The sequence below is a fragment of the Oryzias latipes genome, chromosome 1 (assembly GCF_002234675.1).
Source record: "Oryzias latipes chromosome 1, ASM223467v1".
NCBI classification, from domain to species: domain Eukaryota; kingdom Metazoa; phylum Chordata; class Actinopteri; order Beloniformes; family Adrianichthyidae; genus Oryzias; species Oryzias latipes.
The window spans coordinates 2,947,166-2,974,265 of NC_019859.2; the positions used below are offsets into that span (position 1 = coordinate 2,947,166).

General features: G+C 43.6%; 1 protein-coding gene across 2 annotated transcripts in view; it reads left to right on the plus strand.

Annotated features, from left to right (window-relative positions):
- The first annotated feature begins 2,076 nt into the window (after window positions 1-2,076).
- cygb (cytoglobin) overlaps window positions 2,077-27,100 on the plus strand; it is a 31,180-nt gene continuing 6,156 nt past the window's right edge. Inside the window, exons 1-3 of one of the 2 annotated variants that reach the window (XM_020702137.2) lie at window positions 2,077-2,412; window positions 2,659-2,950; window positions 16,118-16,349. In XM_020702137.2, the coding sequence (XP_020557796.1) occupies window positions 2,763-2,950; window positions 16,118-16,349 (420 nt within the window). In that variant the 5' untranslated portion in view covers window positions 2,077-2,412; window positions 2,659-2,762. 2 annotated transcript variants of the gene reach the window in all.

A 27,100-nucleotide genomic window follows, 5' to 3' on the forward strand; every position in this document is an offset into this window, starting at 1 on the left:
GTTTAATTCAAAATGTACAAGAGAAAAATGTAAAATACCGCAGGTTATCCAGTAAAGATGAAGTCACTCAACATAAAGTCAATTGGGGCAAAACTTGGACAAGAGTTTGGTAAAATTAAGTCATTTAAATCCCTTTTTTTTGAAAAAAAAACAAACATTCTAAAAGTAAGGAAAACAAAGTGTAAAATATTAGTGTTAGAACTTCAAGTTTTATGGTTTGGAGTGCGTAATTAATGAAAAACTTCAAATATGACATTAGACGTGCCTTTTGAGGTTTTTGCAGTCAACCCAATTCATTACAAAAAAGAATGTTAACTTTCCAGGGGGAAAACATATTGCTGACAAATATTTGATGTTTCCAAACATTTATGAGAAAAATTTAACAATGAAATCTCTAAACCACTCGCCACTTTGTGGCGAGTGGTTTTGGCGCACGTTGTTCTAAAACGCCGCCCTGACGGGAGAAGGCTGAAAAGGTAGTGTCCGGAATGAGAGGGGTCTTTTACGACTCTACCAGCCAGCTTCCTGACCCCGGACCGGTACAGGTCCTGAATGGAGGGAAGGCTGCAGTCAGTTCCTGTCCTGTCTAGTTGCAGATCCAAACCAGATGGATGTGGTCAGGACAGACGGGATTATTTAGTTATTGACTGTTTTATCACTTAAATCTGCTGGAGTGGACAGTAGATGGCAGGAGCAGTTAAGACTTCCAGTTTTTTCGTGCACAGACATGCCGCTGTACTGTTTTTAAAGGATGTTTGCTCCAAGCTGCTGTTTCCAGGCGGAATCAGAGGTGATGGATGTGGACTCCTGTGGTGTTTCTGTCATTTGTCTCTACCTTCCACTGACTGTAAAAAAAAAAAAAACCTGAACAGGTTTTGTTGCTACGGTGCAAATGGGATGTTTTTCCACTGCATGGAAAAAGCGTCTGTGACAAACCCAACATCCCAGCTGGTTGTCTGCTCCTGAGCGTTGGCACGGTTTGGTTTTGCACAGAAATCTTTTTGCTTTTGGCAGCTTCGTCTCTCAGTTGATGGCTCCCATATTTGCTTCTGTGCCATTCTGGCATTTTTAACAGTATCGTTCCCCCTCCAACTGCAAACCTCCCCTCTGCCGCTTTGTGTTGGCAGCCGTTTATCAAAAATCTCCTGTATTCAGGCATAGATAATGGATGTCTATTGTTGCATTTTAATAGCTCTGCCAGACTCAGTTTGGATGAATGCGGCGCTGCTTGGGCTCTCTTCAGCGTTCTGCAGAACGTTTGCTCTCTTTGCACCTTTTCCCTCCAACTTTGGTTCAGTTGGTGAAGCTCTAAAGATGCTTTTTTATTTCCATTAGTTTCTTTATATATGGGATGGCTTGGATTCTTTCACTAATCCAACTTTAGCATTTATAGTTATTATTCTGTTTTAGGTTTTTTTTTTTTAAAAATAAACAAATATTAAAAAATAAAATAAAAGAACAGTTTAGATCAGAAGATGATTTGAGTGGGACTTTAAACACTGAATCATGTGATTTACATAATCTTTTTACTTTCTGAAAGATGCCCGATCCATTTCCAATCTAGACCAAATTTTCTGGTTCAATTAAAGTAAAAAAAAACAAAAAACCTACCGGTACATTTGGTTCTGCGTCTTTAAACTCTAGAATATTTCAGATGCTTCTGTTCACATTTGCTCTTTGCATCCGGCTGCTGGAGGATGATTGAAAGTCCTTTTGCAGAAAAAATAAATAAATAAACGTTAGTTTTTTTTCTGAGGATTTCAATTGCAGTATTTGTTGCTGAAACTGTGAGGGCCTTTAGACGCCTCCCGACCCACATTTTGAAGCTTTATTACAGAGAAACTAAGAAATAAGGGTAGTACCCTGAGAACATCTGCAAAAAAAAAAAAAACTTTGTTGCTTGAATCCCTCAAAGGTAGTTTTTAAGTTTTTTTTATTGCTCCTTTTTTTTTTAAATCTGATTGGTCCTTTTGCCATGTGATTACGTGACAGAGAATGACTGAAAGTCATCATTTTTGTTGGTTTCAAGGGAGCTCTGACAAAATGAGGCAAAGAGTTTGAATTTCTCATGAATCACGGAGGAAAAACGGGGAAATCTGCAGAACCAAAATATCATTTACATAAATAACTGCATGTTTCTGCTACATTAGCTGTTCAAACATGATGTCCTGATTCCATGCATTTGCATTCCATTTCATCGCAATCCCTGCTATTCCTCTGTGGGTGCATGTGTTTGAGGGGGTCGTCCCCCTTCCTCCTCTTCCCCTCCTTCCAGATCCTCCCCCCCGTCTCAACACTCCCTGACACATTCTGACACTCCGAACTCCTCTTCTCCTCCAGCAGACTGAGAGGATCAAAGGGAAAGGAGAGGAGCATCCTCAGCATCACGGACCAGCATCTTCCTCTCTGAGGGTGAGGAAAGACAGCAGGGGAGGGGAGGAGGCAGAGGGAGAGCAAAACTAGGGAGAGAAATAAGTTTTCACTGTGAAGGGGGGGTGGGGGGTGGACCAGAGGAGAGTTGGCAGCCAGAGCGAGCAGCAGCGGGGGGGAGGTCCAGAGCTGCTTCTCCTGCTCCTTTTTTGAGCTCTGCCTGGATCCCCTTTTGTTCCTCTCTTCCTCCTCCTCCTGCTCTTCTTCTCATTTCGACTCTCCTCCCAGCTCCCGCCGTGGGGTCTCAGCTCTCCATCTCCCTGCCCCCCTCCCTGGCTCCCTACCTCCCCCGGGCGCTGCTGGGAGCTCCTGTGCTGCTGCGGCGCAGGAGGATGTCTCGCAGGGAGTCTCCACCGCCGCCTTCCCCACCTCCACAGATGCTGGGAGTGCAGAGGGGGGAGTGCGAGGACCGTCCAGAGCGGGCGGAGCCGCTGTCCGACGCCGAGATGGAGATCATCCAGCACACATGGGGGCACGTCTACAAGAACTGTGAGGATGTGGGGGTGTCTGTGCTCATAAGGTGAGGCCATCGGACGGTTCTGTTTTTGGGAATGTCATCTGTTTTGTCCAGAAATGATGCTGCAGGTTCTACCGGACTGTAGTTTTTATTTCTGCACCACAGTTGAGAGATTACGTGAAAAAGATGTTTTGCTAAAACAAATTTATAAACAACCCTTTAACCTAAACCCACATGCATGAAGCTTTGATATCATTTCAGTTGGTAAGCAGAATATGTCACTTCAAGTCCCTAAAATATGAATTAATCCACGTGTTTTCTGCTTGAGGAGCTCGTCTAGAGTCAGGGATGATTTCCAAGTTTTACGAGTGCAGCGCATGTTCTGCACGGTCATCCCAGGTGAGCATTTGTGAGGCTTTTCAGTCTGGAAATCTAAATTCAGACACTTTTGACCGCAGTAAAAACACCAAGATTTGCTTTTTAAGTTTTTCCCTCTGACATTTCATGAACCAGTCGGCCTCTCTGAGAAACGACGGCCGACTGAAGGACGTGAAGATGAATGTTGAAGCTTGTTTGGCTGAGTCAAGAAATAAATAAAGGGAGCAGGATGCCTGAGGCTTGTCTGACAGTGGGAACTTAATAAAAACCATTCCAGGATGCAGGAGACTTTTTCTAATGAGGCTGTTTGAACTCCATCAGAAAGCAGAATGATGCTAAAATCAACCACAATAGCTGTGTAAAAAAAACAACTATTCTTTTATCTGCATCCATATCAGGTTATCATTATTGGTCATCTATATTCCACTGATTGACAGGCGCCATTTAATCATCACCTGTTTTTATGCGCTTAAGAAGATGGATTCAGAACATCCACTATATGCATTTTTCCAAATCTTTATTTTTGTTCTAAAATTATCAATGAAAGTACATGAAATTCCTGTAACTTATGGACATAACATTCTTTGGCAGTCTCAGGGACTCACCACCAAGGTGTTATCTGTTGCTGTAGAAACAAGAATCTCCATAGTTACACGAAGTAGTAAATAAAAACCTCAAATGTTTTTTCTTGAGGAATTTAGCAACGAGAACGGCCTGACGTACACTGTAGCTTTAACCTGTGAATGGGTTTGGAGTAGTAATGAAGAGTAATGTTTACCAATAATTGTTAATCTACTCAACTATAAGTCTGTATTTTTATTGTTTCTACAAGTGCAGTTGGTGAAAATGACTTTTCAATTTAGTGTTTCGACTATTTTTTTCTAGATGTTTTGCTTTTTGCCACAACGACTTTTGAAAATAAACACCGACTAGTTTGAAGTGGATGAAGTCGGTTTGGTCAAAAACGGCATCACTTAACAGTCAAATAAAAATGGTCTTAGTTCAGCAACAGCAGGAGAACTAAACTAAAAATCAGTTTTGATCCCTGCCAGATTAGCTGATGATAATCCAAAGCAAAACAGAAAAGTAGCCGTTTTAAAGCCAGCAGTCTCTTCAGCAAGTTAGCTCAACGGAAGCAAATCTGCAACCATTTATTTATCCAAAGATCCATCTATCCAAACATTATCCATCTACGCTATTTATCCAAACATCCAGGCATCTGTTCGTCAGTCCTTTGGCCCATCCATCCATCCATCCATCCATCCATCCATCCATCCATCCATCCATCCATCCATCCATCCATCCATCCATCCATCCATCCATCCATCCATCCATCCATCCATCATAAATCCATCCATACATCCATCCATACATTGATCATCAATCCATTTGTCCACTTATCATCCATCCATGCATCAATCATCCATCGATCATAAATCCATCAATCTTTTCATCCATTCATTCATATATCCATCCGTCCATCCATTTATACATCCATTTATGCATCCATCAATTGATCCATTTTTTTATAAATCCATCCATGCTTCCATGCTTTTGTCTCTGTTTATCCATCTGTCCATCAGGCCATGTATTATCAATTATCCACCCATTTATCCATTTGTCCGTCTATCAATTTGTCTTTACATCCATCCATCCATCCATCCATCCATCCATCCATCCATCCATCCATCCATCCATCCATCCATCCATCCATCCATCCATCCATCCATCCATCCATCCATCCAACAAGGATTCAGCCATCAAGATGAAAAATCAGCTGTTTTTATCATTCCAAACATGTTTTAATTGACCTTTATGGAGTCCAGCTGTGATACACTAAACAGACAGACCATAATGGCTTTCATTTTTTTTTAATGGAATGAAGGCTGAGGAATCACATGTCCATACTCAAACCACATTCTAGCAGAAGTCAAAATGAAGCGAAACATCCCCGTCTCCACAGAGAACAGGGCCTCCTCCATCCCACTGAAACATCTTTCTGTTTCCCACAGCACTGGTGGGATAAAAACACACACACCATGTTCTGCACATATTCCTTCAGCCTCTCACCAACAACTAAACTGTGACAAGTGCAGAGAAGGAGAGAGCAACGCATTCCTCCCTCAGTATGATGCTCCAGAATCCTTCCTTTGATTTTTTTTTTTTAAGTCCAAATGCTGCACATTTACACTCTTATCCGGTACATTCCTGCTGTGAATCCTGTGTTTATGCCATTCACAGCTGTTTCTCAGTTTTTTTAAACAGCCGGAATTTATACACATATTTCTAAAAGCCCTCAGGGATTTCACGAGGGCACACATGCACACGACGCAGGAGGTGCTGCCAGTGCAAAGTCCTGCAGACCAAGTGAAATCTGCTGAATTTGACTGTCATGTTCCTTCATCTGTGTGGTTCAGAAAAACAGGAAATTACTTTAAAGCATTAAAATAATCGCAATCTGAAGGATCGACAGTAGATCTAGTGAGACTGATGTGGCAGAAACAAACTGCATTTCAGAGGATTTAAGACCCTAGTAAGTAAGTGTGTGAAACAGTCAGTGAGTGTTTGTCCTGAGCTCTTATCTGCGGATGACAGCAACAGGCTTTGGCACTCAAATGCTCTCCTCTCCCACCTAGTCTTACTCCTTTCAGTTCTTTTTTTATTCCTTCACTTGTTAGGTTTTCTCCATAATCTAAACATTCATTCATCTTTGAAACCCGTTTTTGTCCCTTTCTGGGTCACGGGCTGCTGGAGCCTATCCCACTTGTGGGCGGAGGCAGGGGCATCCTGGACAAGTCGGCAGTCTGTCACAGGGCCACAATTTAGACACCCATGCACTTTCGTATTGACATATTCATTTAGAGTAACCAATGAACCTATGAAGCATGTTTTTGGATGGTGGGAGGAAGTCTAAGTCTCCGGAGAAAACCCACGCATGAAAACTCCACACAGAAAGGTCCCCCATTGGTGATTCTGGTTCAGGTCCTCCAGCCAGGACTTGAACCACGACAAGAGCGCTAACCACTGCTACACCGTGCAGCATATAATCTAAAAAAACAATGAAAAAAAGAATATTTTCATAACGGCTTACGGAGATGCAGCATAGCTCAAACATTTGTCAAAATTACAAAAAAAAAACAAGAGTTCACACATCACGGCACACAAGATTCCAGAACTAACTGGAGGAATTGTTTTAATATTTATTAAATAAACAAGCTATTAGCTGTGACCCGTGAGCTTTTGCTCAACCTTCAGATGTTGCAGAATTAATTATCAGCGGAAATTTGTCTTGAGCAAAAACTAATTAAATAAAAACTAATATAATTTTGCAACTTAAAGGGTTTGAAAAACATCTGGACTCCCAAAAATGTAAATTTTTCTGTCGACTCATTGATTTTTGTGGGCTTTACAGACTGGTGTGGAATCAAAACCATAAATTGGATGAAAAGCTCCTCATCGAGAATTGAGTTATTGTTAGTTTGTGGGTTGAATGTCAAAACTGTAGACGTGAGAGAGGTGTGCAGATAATGATCTGCATGAAAGCATAGAAAGAAAGAGGATGACAAAAGCCTCAGTTGATCTCACCAATGCGTACAAATGCAATTGCACCGAAGAGTGGGAGTGCCTTGGGCATCTGCAGAACGCCACATATGTCTGCTTTGAGACTAACGCCAGACCCAGCTCTCTTTTTAGTGAAAGGACATTATTGTTCAGATGTTCCTGATGCACAAAACAGGACAGCACTGTTGTCAAATGACAGAAGCAATTGAACAGCCGCTAAAATGGAGGGAGCGTCAAATAATTGGGGGGTAATTATTCATTGTTGTGAAAAATATGAGCCCCATTCATGAGTATTTTTCTTTTAGTACCTATCCATCAGACAACAATGAAATGTGTCATACTATTAAACAACTGTGATACAAGTAAATACAAAGTGCAGTTTCTGAACTGGAATGTTGTGCATTAGCGCGACAAGGATATTCAAAGCAAATGCCCTCGAAACATTAAAACCGGCTGGAGGCATCAACTACAATCAAGTGATTGTTGAGCCAAACTACAAATTCTGCAGCACCACACAATCACACTGTCGCCACCATGCCTGACTGGGTTGTTCTCACTTACCGAAAAGCTGTACTTAAGATCAAGCCCCATACCACCAAATATTAACCCAGATGTCTTGAGAATAATCGAGAGGCGTTCTGTTGAATGTGAGATGAGGCTTAAACTTAACGGGGAACTTTCTGGATTTCTCCCCGTCTTAAGCCGGCGTCACAGCTGCCCCTTTAGGTGGAGACGGGTTGTCTGCGGGTTCAAAAAAATGGACAAACCTGTGCAAGGTACGCAGGTGACCCGCTCGTAAATGTCAAGGTCCTAGAGCGCTCGTTAATCCCGTCAAACCAAAATGCATATTTTTTCTACGGGCATGCTGCAGGCGACAGGTCGTAGTAAACACTTATACAACATGTAGGGATACGTAAGGGGGATGTAGGTGAGAAGCAGGCGTGTTGTTCAGATTTTTTACCCTCCCCCAATCCTGCAGACTGTGCAAGGAACCTGTTAGTGCTGTTCACGTGACACATGTAAACTCCTTGTGTGCAGCCGGACTGTTAGAAATGAGGAAGTTAGACAACCTACTGTCGTTTGTGTGGACATCCCACACCCACTCATATAATCTCACAAGAACAGGCAGACGGATGGATCCAAATGCAGCAGGTTTATTAGCTCAGCTAAAAGTTCACAAAGCTAAATCAGGGTCGGGCAGGCAGGAGTCGATAACAGGCATGAGAGCATCAGAGGAGAAAAGAGGGAGTCGGAATCCAGGCCAGAGTCAGGGCAGGCAGCAGGCAATCAGAGTCAGAAACACAACAGGGTCAGGAAATCAGTAAAGCGCTCACTAAGAAATATAGCGTGGCAAAAACAGTACTTCGCACTGAGCTTCACTCAGTGCAGTGCTTAAGGATGCTGTGGTTGATGAATGAATGAGAGTCAGGTGTGCAGCATCCAGGAAGTGTGCGCTGCGGTTGCTGGGAGTTGTAGTTTGGTTAGAACTCAGGAGACAGTTCCCGCCGGTGAGCGGAGGGCGAGACGGATCTCTTCTGAGGTCACATGACTGACCTGTGCGTGCAGCATTCGTGTGTGTGGTCATGTGACTCGTGTTGTTGAATGTGTGTTTGGCCGTTTTTTATTCTTTTGCTACAGTTTAGTAGCATGCCCGCTAGAAGCTTAGTGTGAAATGTTGAGGTGATGCAATCTAGTAAATTTTGCTCCAGGCTTTTTCCTTCACAGCTCTATTCTGATTTTTGAAAGACTTGGTTTCACATAATTCCAGCCGGGAACAAATCGTAATGATTAATTTCTCCTCTGTGATGAATTTTCAAACAGTTAGCACTTCCATGACTTAAAAAAGACGCTGATGCACGTTTTTTTTTTACAAAGAGGCCAAATACAGGCTTCAAACTTCTGAAGGCTAGAGTTTTGAGAAAAGAAGCCCCAAAATGCATATTTACGTGCATTTACATTGACTTTTCAGTGAAAGTGGCCCCTTGGGGCCAGACGACCCAAAAACCCACAGCACCCATAGGGGTCAACCCCCCCCGAATTGTGTCGGTGACCGCTTGATTTGTTTGTTTGGTTTACATTTGATCTGTTGAAGTTTCTAGAGAAGTAACAGGGGGGGTATTGTCATCAGACTCCACGGATCCTAAAAAGTGGATTTGTTCTGTAACTTGCGGTTCTGGTTTTTTACTAAAACGGACTTGCACTTTAAGGGCAGCGTTGGGGTTTTGGTTGCAGCTCAGCAGTGACAAAATTCTGTTCAGTGCAACAGAATTTAAAATGGGTATTTCGGCAAAAGTGTAATACTGACTGATGGTGAGTTGTGCAAATTTTCACGGCTTCACACAGCCGTGGGATTCTTCCTTGATCCATTTCGGTTAGGCGGTCTAACGAACAAACCGTTTTTCACTCAACTTTAAAACTTTTTCTTGCGATGATCCTGCCATGTTTTCCATTAACAACTACAGGAGATAAATAATGAGTCTCCGAAGAGAAGAGACTCCGAAGGGAGAAACTCTGTTTTCCTTAAAGAAAACATCAGAGGAGCTCTTCCTCTTGAAACTCGCCGTTTAGCTTTCATGTTGTTTTTTTTCTTCTTTTTTTAAGCGGAACAAGAACTACGGGACAGTTTGAACTATTTCTGTCGCCAGAGAACAGAGTGTGTGTGCACATCGTGACAACTGTTAGGTGAAGGCGATAAAGGCAGCCTTCCCATGACATAAGAACTGAGCGATGCGGCTGTGGTGTAGCGAGGCCGCTGAGGCCAAATCCCAGCGGGAAAATTAATTCCTCCAGCAAGGCTTTTATAGCAGGACTCCTGACAGAACAGAATGTGCGTCTTTGTGTCCATACATTTACTGACAGCTTGACATTGCAGTACATTTCCGTTGACATCCTGTGACGACTCAAGCTGTCAGGCGTCTCGCACACTCCGCCAGCAGAGCTTGTAGAAACTTTCTTGCCTGAGAAGAATCCTGTCAACTCAAAACCAATTTTACTTTCGGCTTTCTTTCCAGTCTGTTTATCTTTAAGTCTTTACTGCCCATGCATATAAAATAACTAAACGCTTCGGATGAACCTCAAAGACGATCCAAACGCTGCAAAGATGGTTTAAAAAGCCTTCGGCGTGGACGGTCCAGGCTTGGGAGGTAGACGAGTCATGTCAACAAGAATCCTGTAAACAGGTTTGTCACCAGAGACAATTGGTGAAAGTGAAAACAGCATTTTCAGACTATAACTCACGCTTTCGTCACGTCACAGCTGGGTTACTGTCAGTCCGTCCTGCAGCCGTCCTGGACTGAGAAACCAGACTGTTTCACCATTCTTCTTTCTTACTGAGCCTATGACAGAAAATGACATCTCAGCAGGAGAAACCTTAAAAAAATCAATTCCTTCTGGGGCTAAAAAAAAAAGTGAAAATCCTCTAAAGCAAAAAGGTATTGGAAATACTTTTGAAATTATTATGGGATGGCCACAAGACCTACAGCTCGGGAGCCAAGTGTGAAAGTTGGCAATTTTCACATGTTTGTCCGAGCGATCATTAGGAAATTTCACACACATGCCACCAGGTTAAGTCTTCAACCACAACTGCTATTATACATCTCAAACCAAATTTAAACAAGCACGAGGACTCATGTTTATTGTCTATTATTGTTGGAGACGTATACTTTCTTTTAGTTGTCCATTCCAAATAAAAACATAAAATACATTTAGAAAAAAAAACAAACTACAAATGTAAGAACAAGTACAATGTTTTCTTCCCCCCCCTAAACCCAAACGGACTTTAAGGACATCATGTTGTAAAACGAACCAAAAAAAAAAGGATCTGGCTCTTCTCAGTGAATGAGTTCTATAGATTTTGGAGCATAATACGCCAGTTACAACCTGCTGACCAGAGACTAAGGCATATGCACAGTAGAAATATATTTATTTTCCCTTTCAGGTGCAACAACCTGTGGTTGTTTCTGTGATAAATGACGCTGTTTCATCAGAGATTGCATACGGATGCGACTTGCTCTTGCGAATGTATAAAAAGGATCAGCATTTAGACTTCAGACTAAAAAATTAACACGGGCAAAGATGCAGATTACATTGAGATCGGAGACGATCATCAAGAGAGTAGAGAAAGAATCACTTTTAGTGTCTCAAATCAGGAATAGAGAAAACAGCTGATTGGGTGAATGTAACGCTGGTGATCAAAATTTGAAAAAAGCAGGGACGGTGATTTTGTTGGATAAAGGGGGTGAGGTTGCAGCTACCAGGAAGGAGGCCAAGAGGAAGACCATAGAGGAGCATGATGGGTGTTGGTGAGGAGGATACACATGGTAGGATTAGATGGAGGCAGATAATTCACCTAAAAAAGCAGCTCAAAGAAGCCAATGAGGTTTCAGAATTAAGAAAATCAAATAAATCAATCTGCTTTAAAAATCGATGAGATGCAGAGACGATCTTCTTGGAGACTACTTGAAGTCTGACTCAGATGAAAGTTTGTCCCGTCTTCCATTTACTTTTTCTTAACAAGAACAAAAGCAGAAAATCCCACCGACCTCTACAACGGTCTTCTTCTTTTATCGGTTCAGAAAAATCTTCCATCTCTGTCAGAACAACCATTATTAGAAACAACGGCTGCTTTAGGCTGCATCCATTTATAGAAACCGCAATCTCATAAACTGCTGCTGCAGGTTTTTGATGCGTGTTCACATTTTCTGAATTGTTTGCAAAAGTCGGCAGCATTAAAATGGATTTAAACTGCATTCAATGTGTTTAAAGAGGTCATATTTTAGATGTTAGAAACGTCTTTTAACCATAACTATTTTCACAGACGTCTGGAAACTTATCTATCTCAGCAGTTCAGGATTATGTTCCATGAGATCCATTTCCACTGATTAACTTGATTCTTTTCAGTGGTAGATATTCAGGTTAGACACCGACGTTTCAGGTTCATTCAAATCCAGTTTTCTGAGCACTGCTAGAATCTTTTCACCAAACTCATCCTTTCTCATTTGCAGTAAGATAGATCTATAAAAAACAAAATGAGACGCTAAAAGTTGCTGTTCAGGAAGCTTGTGTGAGATCCTGTTATTGGGATTTCCTGTGAAGACCAAAGATCTTGTCACAAAATACATTTTTCTTTTGTTTGAAAGGAATTTTAAGGCCCTTCCTACGACTCATGTCGTTGTGGGACAACTCAGAAAATCCCCAAAAATCTCAGATTCGGTCTAAAATGATAAAACCCACAGACATCTCCTCAGATTTGGGTGCTATTTAGGCCAAATCTGAGACATTTCAGTTAGGATCAGGTGGATTCTTGTATTGCTGAAGTGATTTTTTTTTCTTTTCATTGTTAGTGCTCTAATATATATATTCAAACAATAAAGATTATCGCAGCAAAAATGACTTTAAAAAAAAGGGAAGATTTGTTCTTAGTTAAGAAAACAGTTTGGCCTTTACAGTTTCTTTATTTGGAGTCCTGTTGCTGTGAATCCCCTTTTTAAGCCATCTACTGTGGATCCAGGCTTCCTGCGATGGTACAACAGTGGTATCACTCGCTTTAGAGATCTACTTAAAGATGATAACTTTGGCTTTATTTGTACAACTGAAAGAGACATTTGATCTTTTAAACTCAGATTTTTTTTTGCGTCATTTCTTTGTTTCACAGCTACCAACATTCTAAAAAAAAAACAATTCAAAGACCATTAAAGAAACAGAAATAACTGATAAAAGTTTGTCACTTGATCCATCCAGGAAGGGAATCATTTCTAGACTGTGCAACATCATATTGGACCTTAAATGTTCCTCTGTGGATAAATGTAAGATGGCTTGGGAAGAAGATATCGGATGACTTGGGTTTCTGCTCTTAAACTGGTAAACTCATCTTCTTTTTGTGCTAGACACTAATTCAGTACAAGGTGGCACACCGGCCTGGCTTTATGTACCCCACAGTTACCCCACCATGTATTAGATGTAATCTTACAGATGCCTCTCTGTACCACATGTTCTTTTCATGCTCTCATCTGAATAAATATTGGAGGACCATTTTTGACACGATGTCTCGTGTATTTAAGACTGATTTGAAACCAAATCCCTTAGCAGCCCTTTTTGGGGTTGTGGAGGACAAAGCTGTTTTAGGTATACTGCCAAAAAATACTGTATACTGTTTGCCTCACTCCTGGTTTAATGGAAAGAAACATCTTCTCCGTCTCATTCACAGTGGCTGCAGGATATCATATCCTGCTTAAAACTGGAGATAATTAGGTATTCACTCATAAAAGTCTCTTGACACATTTGAAGATTTATGGGGTCCCTTTTTAGTACAAGCTTGTTGCAGCTTAGCTGCATGTGATGGTGCATAATGCAGGACGCAGCGTGATGGAGTGATGGCATGGCTATGAGGAAGGGACAGGGAAGGGGGGGTAATGGTATGGGGTATTTTGTTTATTTCATTTATTATGAATTATCATTATGGTGGTTTTCCTTTAGCTTTAAAATATTATAAATACTTGTTTTAGTAATTTGTCTTTCATAATTTCAGAACTTTTAAATACATCAGGATTGTGGTTTGTATAATGTAAAACTTTATACAAATACCTTGGGGAAAAAAAACAAACAGGAACAAGTACCTTCTAATTTAGTTGTTTAAATGATCATGTCATATACTATCAGTTATTAACTGATCCCTCTTCATGAAAACATTAGGTGGAAACAGCTAACATTTTACTAAGAAATGTGGAATTGGTCCACATATTCAGCCTCAGCGTTTGCATCCTCGCAGATTTTTTTATGGAATTTTGCACATTTTTTCTTTTTCTGCATTGTCTTCTGGGTCCTAATTGGCTGTTGTCACTCAATCTCCTCCATGCAATGTCTCCTGTACAGAATAGGTTAACCCTTTAACATCAGAGATATCAATGTTGACGCGCTGTAATGTTCCTGTAACAAACGCTGAGGTGATCAATGTGAATCGGCTAATTCTGATTCGGAGAAAAGCAACATTTTGCAACACTTTAGTCAGGTGTTTACTAGCTTTTCTCAGCCTCTGAATCTGTTGGAGTGACATAAATTACGTAAATGGCTGAAGAAATAGTCGAAAATTTCAAAATTCCCAAAATTTTTTTTGTTCATTGCAGGTTATTTTTACAACATAACTCCTGCAATACATAAAGGACCGCTGTTCATCTTTGTTCCTGCATTTGTCCAAACACAGACATGAAGCATTCAGGATCACGGATTCCCACAAAATAAACCGCATCCACTGCTGTCCTGCATAAATGTCCTTCGGAAACTAGAACAAACTCTTTTCACCCTGTAGAACGAAAAATAGGATAAAAAAATCTCAAACACCTCAACAAACAAAAAGGGTGATGGTTACCAGTTCTGACCTTTGACATCAGGGGTTTCAGGAGTGTTTTGAAAGACTTGTGTCGCACTAGTTTTTGGAGGAGAGCAGCCGTTGCAAAACTTGGAGACAAAGTAAACTCACAAAGTCTGGACAAAGTTTATCACAGATAAAACCACTTGTGTGGCATGTTGGTTATTATTACGGCTGCTTTCCTCCTCCTTTTGTGCTTTTGAACAAATGAACCTGAATGACATTTTATGAACACTAAATCAGCAGCAGTGCATTTCCAAACATGAAGTAAACAGAGAGAATTGAGTTTTGTTTACTCCTTCCAACTGAATTAATTAAAACAATAATTAAAACCTCACAAAAACAGATTTATTTCTTAGCCTTTAACAGTTTTTTTTTTACAGCATCTGTGTATGGCTGGATTAATGTGAACATGTAAACATCTGTTTAATTCATTTAAGTTTCTGCCTTTAGATGAAGCTTTCTTTGTTTTTTTCTGGTGCTCCTGGATACAGATGGATGCGCGTGAAAATTAGATGCTCCTCTCAGCACACCTGCCTCCAATTACACTCTGTCAGATCAGACTTAACTACGGCGTCTCGCGGCGCTTCGCCACTTCAGAGGCTTCTGCCAGGAACTTCCTCTGATTAAACACTTGAGTGTCAGAAAAAGGATGTGCAACTTACCGATCTGCACTTTCAGGAAGAAAGGCTGCCAAATTGATTCCAGATTTGAAGAGCTGTTTCATATTTTAGTAATAATTATTGTGAAGTTACGGTAGGCGGAAAGAGGAAGTTTCTATTGTTCAGGGACAGTGTTAACTTTTACTGTACAACAAGTATTTAGATGCAAGTTATTACCACCCCAGGAAATGTCAGTAGATTTAAAAAAAACAAGCGTTAGGAATTGGTAGTATTTGGTTTAAATTGCAATTTCAGACAGTACTTAAAAAATACAATGCTCACCAAATGTGATTAAACACAACTTTGAAGGTGCAATAAAAAGAACCTGCATCCACTGCAACTTCGTATAAATATCCTTTGACATTGCAAAATAGGTTCTGCTTGCTCCTACAGATGCATCAAAAATATTAGAGAAATATAAACCAAAACAGATTACAGATGTTTTACAATGAAAGGCAGGGGGGGTCTCGAACAAAGAAACAATAACTGCCCAGCTTGAGATTTCAAATACAACTAACAAGTGTACCACACATGTACTTTGTAGTATTTATAAGGGAATGATAGTTGGCAGGCAGACGTTATTCCGAAGTCATAGTCCAATCAGTGATGCAGAAAAATACAAAACATGAAAGCCGAGAGTGTACAAAAAATAAAAATAACAATACAATAAAATACAAAAACCTACAATAGTAATAGCATGTACGTTAGTTAAAGAAGGGCGGACACAAAGGCAACTCCTCCAGCATTTCTACATATTTGACTGAAAGCCTATTTCACTAAATACAACATTACTAATTGCCCTTCAACACCGGAGAGGTCGCCGGCGATGCCTCAATAACCCACGCTCTTTGACCTGATGTAACTCTTCAACTGTTCACGCGATGAACAGGAATCAGCTGATTCTGTACTGTATATGTATTGTGAAAACTCCTTACTTGTATAATGTGAAAGTTTCATTGTTAAAGGGTTGAGAAAAGTCTCATTTGTCACCCGTAGCTTTCCCATACTGGCCCTTTCATAGTTTGCCCAAAGATCAGCCTCGTACAGAGGAAGACTGTCAATATTGAATACAAACCGAAATAATAACAATAATCTAGAAAACCCACCTGTCTGGAGAAGGGTTTGGGTAGATTTCCCCTACCTGTCTGTAGCTACAAGCCCCTAACATGAAGATGACTCTGCCTCGACCTAACCCAAAGCTCTGCTTATATGAAAAAGTCCACGATTGTCGTCTGGACCTCACAGTTCTCCGTCTGTTCTCTTTAGGTTCTTTGTCAACTTCCCGTCAGCCAAACAGTATTTCAGCCAGTTTCAAGACATGCAGGATCCTGAGGAGATGGAGAAGAGCAGCCAGCTCCGGCAGCACGCCCGCAGGGTGATGAACGCCATCAACACAGTGGTGGAGAACCTGCAAGACCCCGAGAAAGTCTCCTCAGTACTGGCCTTGGTGGGAAAGGCCCACGCTGTCAAACACAAGGTGGAACCCATATACTTCAAGGTAAAACTCATATTTGATTTGTTTATTTCCGGATCATTGTAGGCGTGATTTTCCTTTTTCCAAATGTAACAAAGCAAAGTTCCAGTTAATAAAAAAATGCATTTTTAATACATGTATATATTTTTATGTATATTTAATTCATATATATATTTAACATATAATGGCCATTTTAATATTGATATTGTCCCGAATATAAATACAAAGTCAAGGCAAGAACAAAGAATCTTAAATCGAGTAAAATGCAACTTTTTAAAGATGAAAAGTCTCTGATAAATCTATTGATTTGCTTGCTTAATATAACCAAATCAAACTTTATTTATAAAGCAGATTTTGTACCTCATTACCACAAGAAGTTTACAGAATAAAGACATCTTTCAATCTTGAAAACTGATAACAATGCTTAAAAAGCCCCTTAAGAAGCCTATTATTCATTATATCACAGAATTCTGCTAAGATACATAAATGTTCCCAAAGAAAATCACATGTACATTTTCTGACTCTGTTTTTTACTGGATGATGTACACAAAGTTCAGCATCTGCATCCATTCACTTCAAAAACAAATAGACACGAAGGTGAGAAACTGCTTTTGTGAAGCTTGATAAACACATTTAATTCATTTTGTTCTGGTTTAAATCTTCTGATTCCTCTTTTTTGATAAACTGCTTTTAAAACGATTTGATGCAAAAAGATGCATCAAGACTGAGTTTTATAGAAATGCATGTCATTCAATCAACAACATGGTCCTGAGAGCAACAATTTCTACGGAAAAGCTCAGTTCCAGGAAGGTGCACAGAGCTGAGCGATGGGAGGGTTGAAGCTTGATCCAACTAGAACACGAAGGGTTCGTATTTTCAACATGGCATCCAGCGAGCTCCCCTCTTCATCCGGATGAGGAGGGAAGTGCGTCCCTCTTCAGATCCTTTGAATAGCGTCTGCAGTCATGAAGGCCAGCTGTGCAGAGAACACATTTCCTGCTCCTGAAAGCGTTCAACCTTTTTGTTCTGAGTCTGAAATGCTTCATTTCAGACTAAATGCATCATCTATCAGCGCCACAGTGTTTCCCCTGATTTTTAACCTCGTGTGACTGTCAATCCTTTGCATAATATCAGACTTAAAGGTTTTGATTTAAGAAGGAAAAGTCAGGTTTGTGTCCCATTAGTTTCCCATTAGAGAGCAACTGCGCTTATATTACAGATTAATTGTAAATGACATTTTTGCTGTCTTAGGACTCGTTTATTATTTAGAAGTAACTTTTATCATAGTACTGACAGAAGAAGAACATAATTATTAAAAAAATTGATTGCAATACATTTTGAATCTATTGTATATGTGGTTTAAGTATGACCACAAAAAATATTGTTTTATTTTGGTGAAATGACAAAACTAAACTAATATAAAATATAAAATGATCATCGGGTGATTTCCGTGAACATCTGGTCTTGTAGGTTCGCAGGTCTGTAAACTCTAAAAGTTGATTTTTCTTTCATTTACTGCCGTTGTTCCTTAATTCCTCTTGAATTTGAGATGGTTAAGTGAGGGTTAATGGCTGACGAAGTGTGCGTTATTACTTTTTTTTTTTTTTCTTTTTTTTAACTTGTCCTGTCCAACAGCTAGGCAAACAGATGAGAGCTGAGGGCCTCTTGTGTTGGACATATTTTATTTTAACAAGAGGGGTTATTAATCTTCAGACAAACCAAAGGTATGTCTGAATAAACCCCTTTTGTAATTGAGGCCAAACTTTATTAATTTCAATCATGTTTGAAAATCTTTGGTGTTGGACCGGACAGAAAAGGAAAGAGGGGAAAAAGAGAGAGGGATGTTAGAGAGAGGGGGGGTAGGGGGTGATAATAGGAGGGGAAGGGGGGTAAGACCATGAAGCAGCATAGAGCAGACAGGTTTACTGGTTGTTTATCATTACGGTACGGTTCAAATGTAGTACAAAAAGGGCGGGGCCTGTTCACACACACTCAAATATTATCAACACACCTGCTAGCTGTCCACATGTCAACATGTACACAAAACAGATAGTGTTCACGAACGCATACCTATGCCTTTAAACCAACTAGTGTGAAATATTTCATTCATTCAATCATGCAAACTATTAGTGCAAAGGTGAGCTAACACCTGTGCTCAAGTGAGTGTTTATGTTCTTCTAAAATGGATGGTGGAACGTGAAAAGAAGGAGGAGGAGCGCCCAGCCACCCCCACACCCAGACCCCCGCCGCAGCAGCAGCGGCAGCCGGAATTCCCCCAACGCCATACGGGAACAGGCAGGGAACAACCGCCCCCCGGGCGACCAAGACCGCCACCCAGGCCAGGGCCAGCAGGACCGCCGCGAGGCCCCCAGAGCCAGAGAGCAGGGAGGCGCGGAGGGAAAGAGAGCGCCGCCCCAGCCCAGCCAGGAAAGCAGCCCCCCCGCCGCGCCGGAAGAGCCCAACGCAGGGCCCCACCGGAGAGGGACGCCCACAGCCCCAGACGAGCACCCCACCACCACCCAGGAGTTCCGGGCATCCCCCCGCCCCTACCCCAGGTACGAGCCAGGACCCCCCAAGGGAGACCCGCTCCGCACTCCAGGCAGCCACCCACCCGGCCCACGGTTGGTCCAGGTAGGAGCAAGGCAGGGGACCGCCGCCCCCGCCCAGGAGGGGGGAACCCCGGGGAAAAAAGGGCGGCCCACAAGGGGTGTTATAAATATGGCCCGACCAGGCTCGGCCATGTTGGAAGTTTGGCGGGGCCCAGCGCCCAGGGGCAAGGACCAGGACCCACCCCCCAGGGACACGAACACCCCCGGCTCAGGTGTAATATGAACCCCCCCACCGTGCGGAGAGAGCACCGCCGGGCCCAGGGAGCCGGCACCCAAGGGACACGGCCGCCATCGCCAAGAGGCCCGCACCCCCCACCAGGGAAGGGGTAGGGGACAGATGGACCCAGGTCCCACCTTCCTTGTCAGGCCTCGACGGGACCGAGGAGGCCAACCGGCCGAGGCAACCACTGATTGCCTCAGCGGAGACCCCGACCCGCTAGCCCCCCCGACCCGTACCAATAATGGGCCCCCCCTCCCCCCCAGAACGCCCCCCCACAGGACAGGGCCGACAAGCCCCCCACCCCACCCCACCCCAGACCCCGCAGCCGAAGCGGGTGACACCCAGAGCGACCGGGGGCCCCGAGAGGGTTGTCCCGTCCTGTCCCAGAGCCAGGGAAGGGCCGATCCCAGCCCCAGGTGCAGATGGGCAGCCCATCCGGCGCCGCTGCCCCCCCCCCCCCCCCCCCGAGCAGGGCCCCCCGCCAACCCCCCCCCAGCACAGGCAAAGGGACCACCCCCCCAAGCCAAGCCAGACCACCACACCACCCCCCCACCACGCACCCCCACACCCAAGCCCAGAGGACCACGCAGCGCCCCAGCCCGCACCACCCAGGCACCGGACCCGACCCCCCGATCAACGGAGACCCCCACCGCCCCCGCCAGGCACCGGAAGCCCCGACCCCCACCCCAAACCACGGCAGAAGGGCAAGGAGCAGCGACGACCAAGCCCCCCACCCCCTAAGTCATGGAGTCAACCACAGGAGACCAGAGAGACTGAATTCTTTCAAAGTTACTTGAGCTTTGGGCTGACATTTTTTCCAAGCTGATATGATCAAACAGCAGATTTCTGTGTTGACTTATGTTTATGTTTTTCTTGTTTTTCCAATTTATTAAAATAGTTTTTTTGGCAATACAAAGAGTTATGAAAATGATAGATGCTAATCCTTCTTCTATATCGATGGCACTCATGTCAACAAGCACACAAAGTGACGGTGAAGCTGTGATTGAAACCTTAAGCCAGACTGATAAATCGGCACATACCTGCTGCCAGAGAGCCTGGACAGGAGTGCAGAACCACAGTGCGTGCATGTAGCTGTCGGGTAGATTACTATCACAGTGCTCGCAAATGTCTGAGTTACTGAGACCCATCTTGAACATCCTCTGTCCAGTGTCGTAAATTCTGTGAAGAGTTTTGAGATGGATTAGCTGCAGATTTGGACTTTTTGTCAGTTTAAAGGTGTTTAGACAGAGTTCTGACCAGAGTGTGCGTTATTACTAATTGACTATTTGACTATTTGTTACGCAGCATCACATAACAAATAGTCCGCGTCGCGCCGCACCACCGCTGCAGTCAAGATTCAGGGACATATATATGCTATTCGTCCCGATGGGTTGAATAAAGTATCAGTTCAGAGAGAAAGTTCACCTCTTACCGCTTTTTTTTTTAACCAAATGATGAAGCAAAACGTTGTTTTAAAGAAGTAGTGATATAAAACAGTTAAGCTAGGTGACCGGAACTTCTTTTTTCACCTTGCAGTTATCCGGTTTTAATGCACACCCAGCAGCCAATCAGAATCGAGTATTCAACTGGACCATGGTGTAATAAACTTTAATGTACAGAAACGTTACAGATATTATTTATACTTTCACAGGAAATACGATTGGCAGCAGCAACGCTTCCCTTCAGTCAGTCTAGTCTGTAGAAATAAAGCCCAACACATTCTGTCTGAACTGAAACAAAAATGAAAAATCAAATAACGAAGATGGTTTCAATTCGTGAAAGCAAATGAAAAATTAACTCTTCTTGGCCTACTTTTAGTCCAAATTTAGAATATGCTACAAGTGAGTCCAAAAGATCAGAAAATATATTTAAATTTAAACTCTAAATCTCTTACTGCCGCAAATTTGCGTCACTATTTTGTTTTAGTATTATGTAGCTGTAATAGATTCCTTTTGTAATATGGTACTCCTGAGTCGTATAAATGAAAGAGACAAATGTCACGCTAACCAGATGACAGAATTCTCATTCAGTTTCTTTTATTCGTGAAGTTTTGAGATGAAAATGTTTGAACCACATCACGTCCTGTTTCACTCTGTAGAAAACTCCTAATAGGTTCTAGCTGCCGGACAAAACAAACAGAAAATCTTCAGCCGGAAGCTTAATGACATTAAATCCCCCGTTATTTCAGTCCTCAGTGTTAAGGTAATTGTTGGACTGTTTTTATTATCCTGCTGGTTCTCTTGTCCCAAGATTTAGGATTAAACTTCCAATGATTTATCTGACAGGTTGAGTTAGAAGCAGGACTTGATTTTCTCTGATTTATTGATAGTTTGCTGGTCTGTGATGTAACTGTTTTAAAAATGTTTGCTTTTGTCATGAAGTTTTAATTATTTTGCCCAATTAAGAAAAAAAAAGTTAAGAATCCGTTAAATCTCAAAGTCAGAGAAAGAAGTTCATTGATTTTTGACTATTTTAATTTATAAAAAATGTTGCAGATTTACATGTCAATCAAACCCAAAGCAATCAAAACATCCAGCCAAATAGGATGCACCACTGAGGACAGCCACAAAGATGAAGATGCTGTCAGTATTTGTCTTTAAAAGCACTGTTGGGTTGTTTCCAGACTTCCTGTTTCCTTGCACCTTTTGTTTTTGTCTAACACCTGATCTAAGTAATTAGCAGAAAGGGAGGATGGAGACATCCGAGGGGGAAAAAAACCCACATCCAGTTTTTGAAAAATGTATGCAGACTCAAATTGTTGCATGAATTCAGATGCCCAGAAGCTGCTGGAGGCCTTTAAGGTAGATAGACTGGACTACATTTTCTAAATAAATTACCACACGCAGAAAGTTCACATGTTCTTTGAGGTTCTGCAGGATCCGACCAGTTCTGCAGAAGTGACAGCACTTGAACGCAACACGCAAGTAGCCAAACCCCTGAGCCGTTATCCAATCCAATCCACTTTATTTAGAGAGCACATTTCCCAAACAAACAGTTTCCCAAATGCTGTGCAGAGACTAAAATTAAAATGAATAAGAATAGGATGAAAGCACAGAGGACCACACAACTCATGCGGTGTTAAAAGTCAGAGAAAAAAATTAGGTTAACAACTTTACGAAGCTTTAAAAATGAACACCCATGACCCGGTAAAAATTAATAATGCGTTTAAAGACTTTTATCAAAACTTATACACTCCACAGATCAATCCATCAGAACAAAGCATCAACTCATTTCTCAACAATATAAACCTGCCCAAGTTAAACGAAGATCAAATCACAAATTTAGACTCTCCGCTCTCGTTGTCTGAGCTTCATGAAGCTCTGTTACTTATGCCTAATGGTAAAGCACCAGGGCCTGACGGCTTTCCTGCAGAGTTTTATAAGGAATTCTGGGAACAACTGGCACCAACGTTTTATAAAACGGTAAAATTTATCAATGAAAGCCAATCTCTACCACCTAACATGAACTCTGCCAACATTATCCTTCTTGTAAAACCAGACAAAGACCCCATGAGTCCTTCAAGCTATCGCCCCATTTCTTTAATGAATGCAGATGTAAAAATTATCTGCAAAGCACTAGCACAGAGAATAGAAAAAGTCACTCCTCACATAATTGACTTTGATCAAACTGGATTCATCAAAGGCAGACACTCGGATGACAATGTCCGCAGACTCGTTAACATAATAGACTTTGCCACCATCAAAAACCAGGAAATGACTATACTATCACTGGATGCTGAAAAAGCCTTTGATAGAGTAAATTGGAAGTTCCTCATTGCTGCCCTCCATAAGTTTGGGTTTGGAGAATCATTCATCAATTGGATCAAAATATTATATCACAACCCCAATGCATCAGTTAGAACTAATAAACAGACTTCCAACAGTTTTTTTCTTGGAAGAGGAACCAGACAGGGTTGCCCACTCTCCCCCTCTCTTTTTGCAATATTTATCGAGCCTCTAGCTGCAGCAATAAGACAGAATGAGAGTATTAAAGGAATTAAAACCAAACACAGCCATCATAAAATTAGTCTCTATGCAGATGACATATTACTGTTTTTAAGTAATATACATTCTGTAAATGAAACGGCAACAATCATTAATGAATTCTCTTCTATATCAGACTATTCCATTAATTGGAATAAATCTGTTTTATTACCACTGAACAGTAATGCGGAGCAAGGACTCACAATACCAGTTAAATCAGGCAATATAAAATATCTAGGTATTTATTTTTCCCCCAAAATATCAGAACTGGTGCAGCTAAACTACACCCCATTACTGAAAAACATACAGGACGATCTAACACGCTGGACCAACCTGCCTTTGTCCCTTATGGGCAAGGTAGCCACGGTTAAAATGAAAATCTTACCCAAAGTTAATTATCTCTTCTCAATGATTCCCACACAACCGCCATTAAAATGGTTCAAAACATTAGACTCATCCATATCAAGCTTTCTATGGAACAATAAACCTGCAAGAATTAGTCTAAAAACTTTAAAATCTGCAAAAAGCTGTGGAGGATTAGAATTACCTAACTTCCACAATTACTTTCTTGCAAATAGATTACAATACATCTTAAAATGGTTAAAAAATAATCCAGAAACCAACTCATGGTTAGACTTGGAACAGGCGTTATGTGGAAAGATCAACCTGTCAGATCTTCCATTTATTAGTCAAAAAGTTAAAAAACAGGATTGTTTCAAAAGTATTAATATAAATGCCACTTTAACAGCCTGGTGGGAATTTCTCAAAATATCAAAATCATCAATTCAACCGTGCAAAATGACACCCATCTGGAACAACCCAGACATCCTCATAAACAAAAAAATTATCCACTTCCCAGCTTGGCAAGCAGGGGGCATAAAACAACTAGAGCACATAATTATTGATAGAAGATTCATAACTCCCCAGGAACTTCAAGACAAACATGGAATATATAACTTCTTGGAATATCAGCAACTTAAATCAATTATTACTAAAAAGTTTAAATACAGAGACAACGATTTAAAGCTACCAGATGTAGTTACCACTCTGATCAATTTCTCAAGGAATAAAACTCTCTCCAAAATATACAAACTTTTATGTAATGTAGATAACAATATTTCACTTCCGACAACAAAATGGGATGCGTATTTGAGCATCAGCACAGATGAAAGTTTTTGGTCAGAACTTTGTCTAAACACCTTTAAAATGACAAAAAGTCCAAATCTGCAGCTAATCCATTTCAAAACTCTTCAGAGAATTTACTACACTGGACAGAGGATGTTCAAGATGGGTCTCAGTAACTCAGACATTTGTCAGCACTGTGACAGTAATCTACCCGACAATTACATGCATGCACTATGGTTCTGCACGCCGGTCCAGGCTCTCTGGCAGCAGGTATGTGCCGATCTATCAGTCTGGCTTAAGGTTTCAATCACAGCTTCACCGTCACTTTGTGTGCTTGGTGACATGAGTGCCATCGATGTAGAAGGAGGATTAGGCTCTATCATTTTCATAACTCTTTGCATTGCTAAAAAAAACTATTTTAATAAATTTGAAAAGCAAAAAAAATATAAATATAAGTCAACACAGAAATCTGCTGCTTGATCATATCAGCTTGGAAAAAATGTCAGCCCAAAGTTCAAGTAACTTTGAAAGAATTCGGTCTCTCTGGTCTCCCATAGCTAACTCCGTGACTTAGGGGGTGGGGGGGGCATGGTCGTCGCTGCTCCTTGCCCTTCTGCCGTGGGCCGGGGTGGGGGTCGGGGCCTCCGGTGCCTGGCCGGGGGTGGTGGGGGCTCCGTTGGTCGGGGGGTCTGGTCCGGCGCCTGGGTGGGGCGGGCTGGGGCGCTGCGTGGTCCTCTGGGCTTGGGTGTGGGGGTGCGTGGTGGGGGGGTGGGGTGGGGGTGCGTGGTGGGGGGGTGGTCTGGCTTGGCTTGGGGGGGTGGTCCCTTTGCCTGTGCTGGGGGGGGTTGGCGGGGGGCGCTGCTCGGGGGGGGGCCCAGCGGCGCTGGATGGGCTTCCCATCTACACCTGGGGCTGGGATCGGCCCTTCCCTGGCTCTGGGGCGGGACGGGGCAACCCTCTTGGGGCCCCCGGTCGCTCTGGGTGTCATCCGCTTCGGCTGCGGGGTCTGGGGGTGGGGTGGGGTGGGGGTCTTGTCGGCCCTGTCCTGTGGGGGGGCATTCTGGGGGAGGGGGGGGGGGCACTAGTGGTACGGGGCAGAGGGGGTTGACGGGTCGGGGTCTCCGCTGAGGCCATCGGCGGTTTCCCCGGCCGGTTGGCTGCCTCGGTCCCGTCGAGGCCTGATCAGAGCTCTTCTAGGGCCGGCGTTTGGGGGTGGGGGCCGGCGCTTTCTGGCTCCTCTCTCTCTGTGTGGGGGTGGTGGTGCTGGGCCTGGGGTGTCTGCGCCTCCGGGGGTGGGGCCCCGGGGCTGGGTGGGCCTGGCCCCTTGCTGGGGGGCGGGGGGGGCGGGGGACAGTCTATCATCTGTCCCCAACTTACCCCCTTCCTCATATCACCTCATAATAGGGTGAGGGGGTGGGGGGCTTAGCCTGCGATGAGCCTTGGGGGGGGGGGTTACTAGGCAGTGGCCCCCCTCCTGTGGTTGCCGTATGGAGTGGGCCCCCCCTCTTTCGGTTTTATTTGCACCTTAGACATGTAGGGCCCTTGGTAGGGGGGGTGCTCGGACATCACTGCCAGCAAGCAGCGGATGTCCTCCTAGCACCCTACCCGCCAATTTTAACCGCACCTTAGACATTTAGGGCCCCTTGGTGGGGAGGGTGAGGGGACGTCACTGTGAGTAATCAGGAGATGTCCCCTTAGTGCCCTACCCGCCAATTTTAACCGCACCCCCCTTAGTACACACACCCCTCCCCCCTCAATATATACATCCCAACATAAACACACACACATGCACACACACACCCTTTCAAACACACATACACGCACACACATTTTGCAAGGAAGGTGGGACCTGGGTCCGTCTGTCCCCTGCCTCTTCCCTGGTGGGGGTACGGGCCCCTTTGCAGCGGCGGCCGTGTCCCCGGGGTGCCGGCTTCCTGGGCCCGGCGGTGCTCTCTCCACGCGGTGGGGGGGTTCACATTACATCTGAGCCGGGGGTGTCTGGTCCCTGGGGGGTGGGTTCTGGTCCTTGCTCCTGAGTGCTGGGCCCCGCCAAATTTCCAACTGTGGCCGAGCCTGGTCGGGCCATATTTACAACACCCCTTGTGGGCCCTCTTTTTTCCCCGGGGTTCCCCCCTCCTGGGCGGGGGCGGCGGGCCCCTGCCTCGCTCCTCCCTGGACCAACCGTGGGCCGGGCGGGTGGCTGCCTGGAGTGCGGAGCGGGTCTCCCTTGGGGGGTCCTGGCTCGTACCTGGGGTTGGGGCGGGGGGATGCCCGGAACTCCTGGGTGGTGGTGGGGTGCTCGTCTGGGGCTGTGGGCGTCCTTCTCCGGTGGGGCCCTGCGTTGGGTTCTCCCGGCGCGGCGGGGGGGCTGCTCTCCTGGTTGGGCTGGGGCGGCGCTCTCTTTCCTTCCGTGCGTCCCTGGCCTCTGGCTCTGGGGGCCTTGCGGCGGTCCTGCTGGCCCTGGCCTGGGTGGCGGGCTTGGTCGCCCGGGCGGCGGTTGTTCCCTGCCGGTTCCCGTGTGGCGTTGGGGGGATTCCGGCTGCCGCTGCTGCTGCGGTGGGGGTCTTGGGGTGGGGATGGCTGGGCACTCTCCCTCCTTCTTTTCACGTTCCACCATCCATTTTAGAAGAACATAAACACTCACCTGAGCACTGGTGTTAGCTCACCTTTGCACTAACAGTTTGCATGACTGAATGACTGAAATATTTCACACTAGTTGGTTTTAAGGCATAAGTATGCGTGTGAACACTATCTGTTTTGTGTAGATGTCGACAGGTGGACATTTTTGCAGCTAGCAGGTGTGTTTATAACATTTGAGTGTGTGTGTGGACAGGCTCC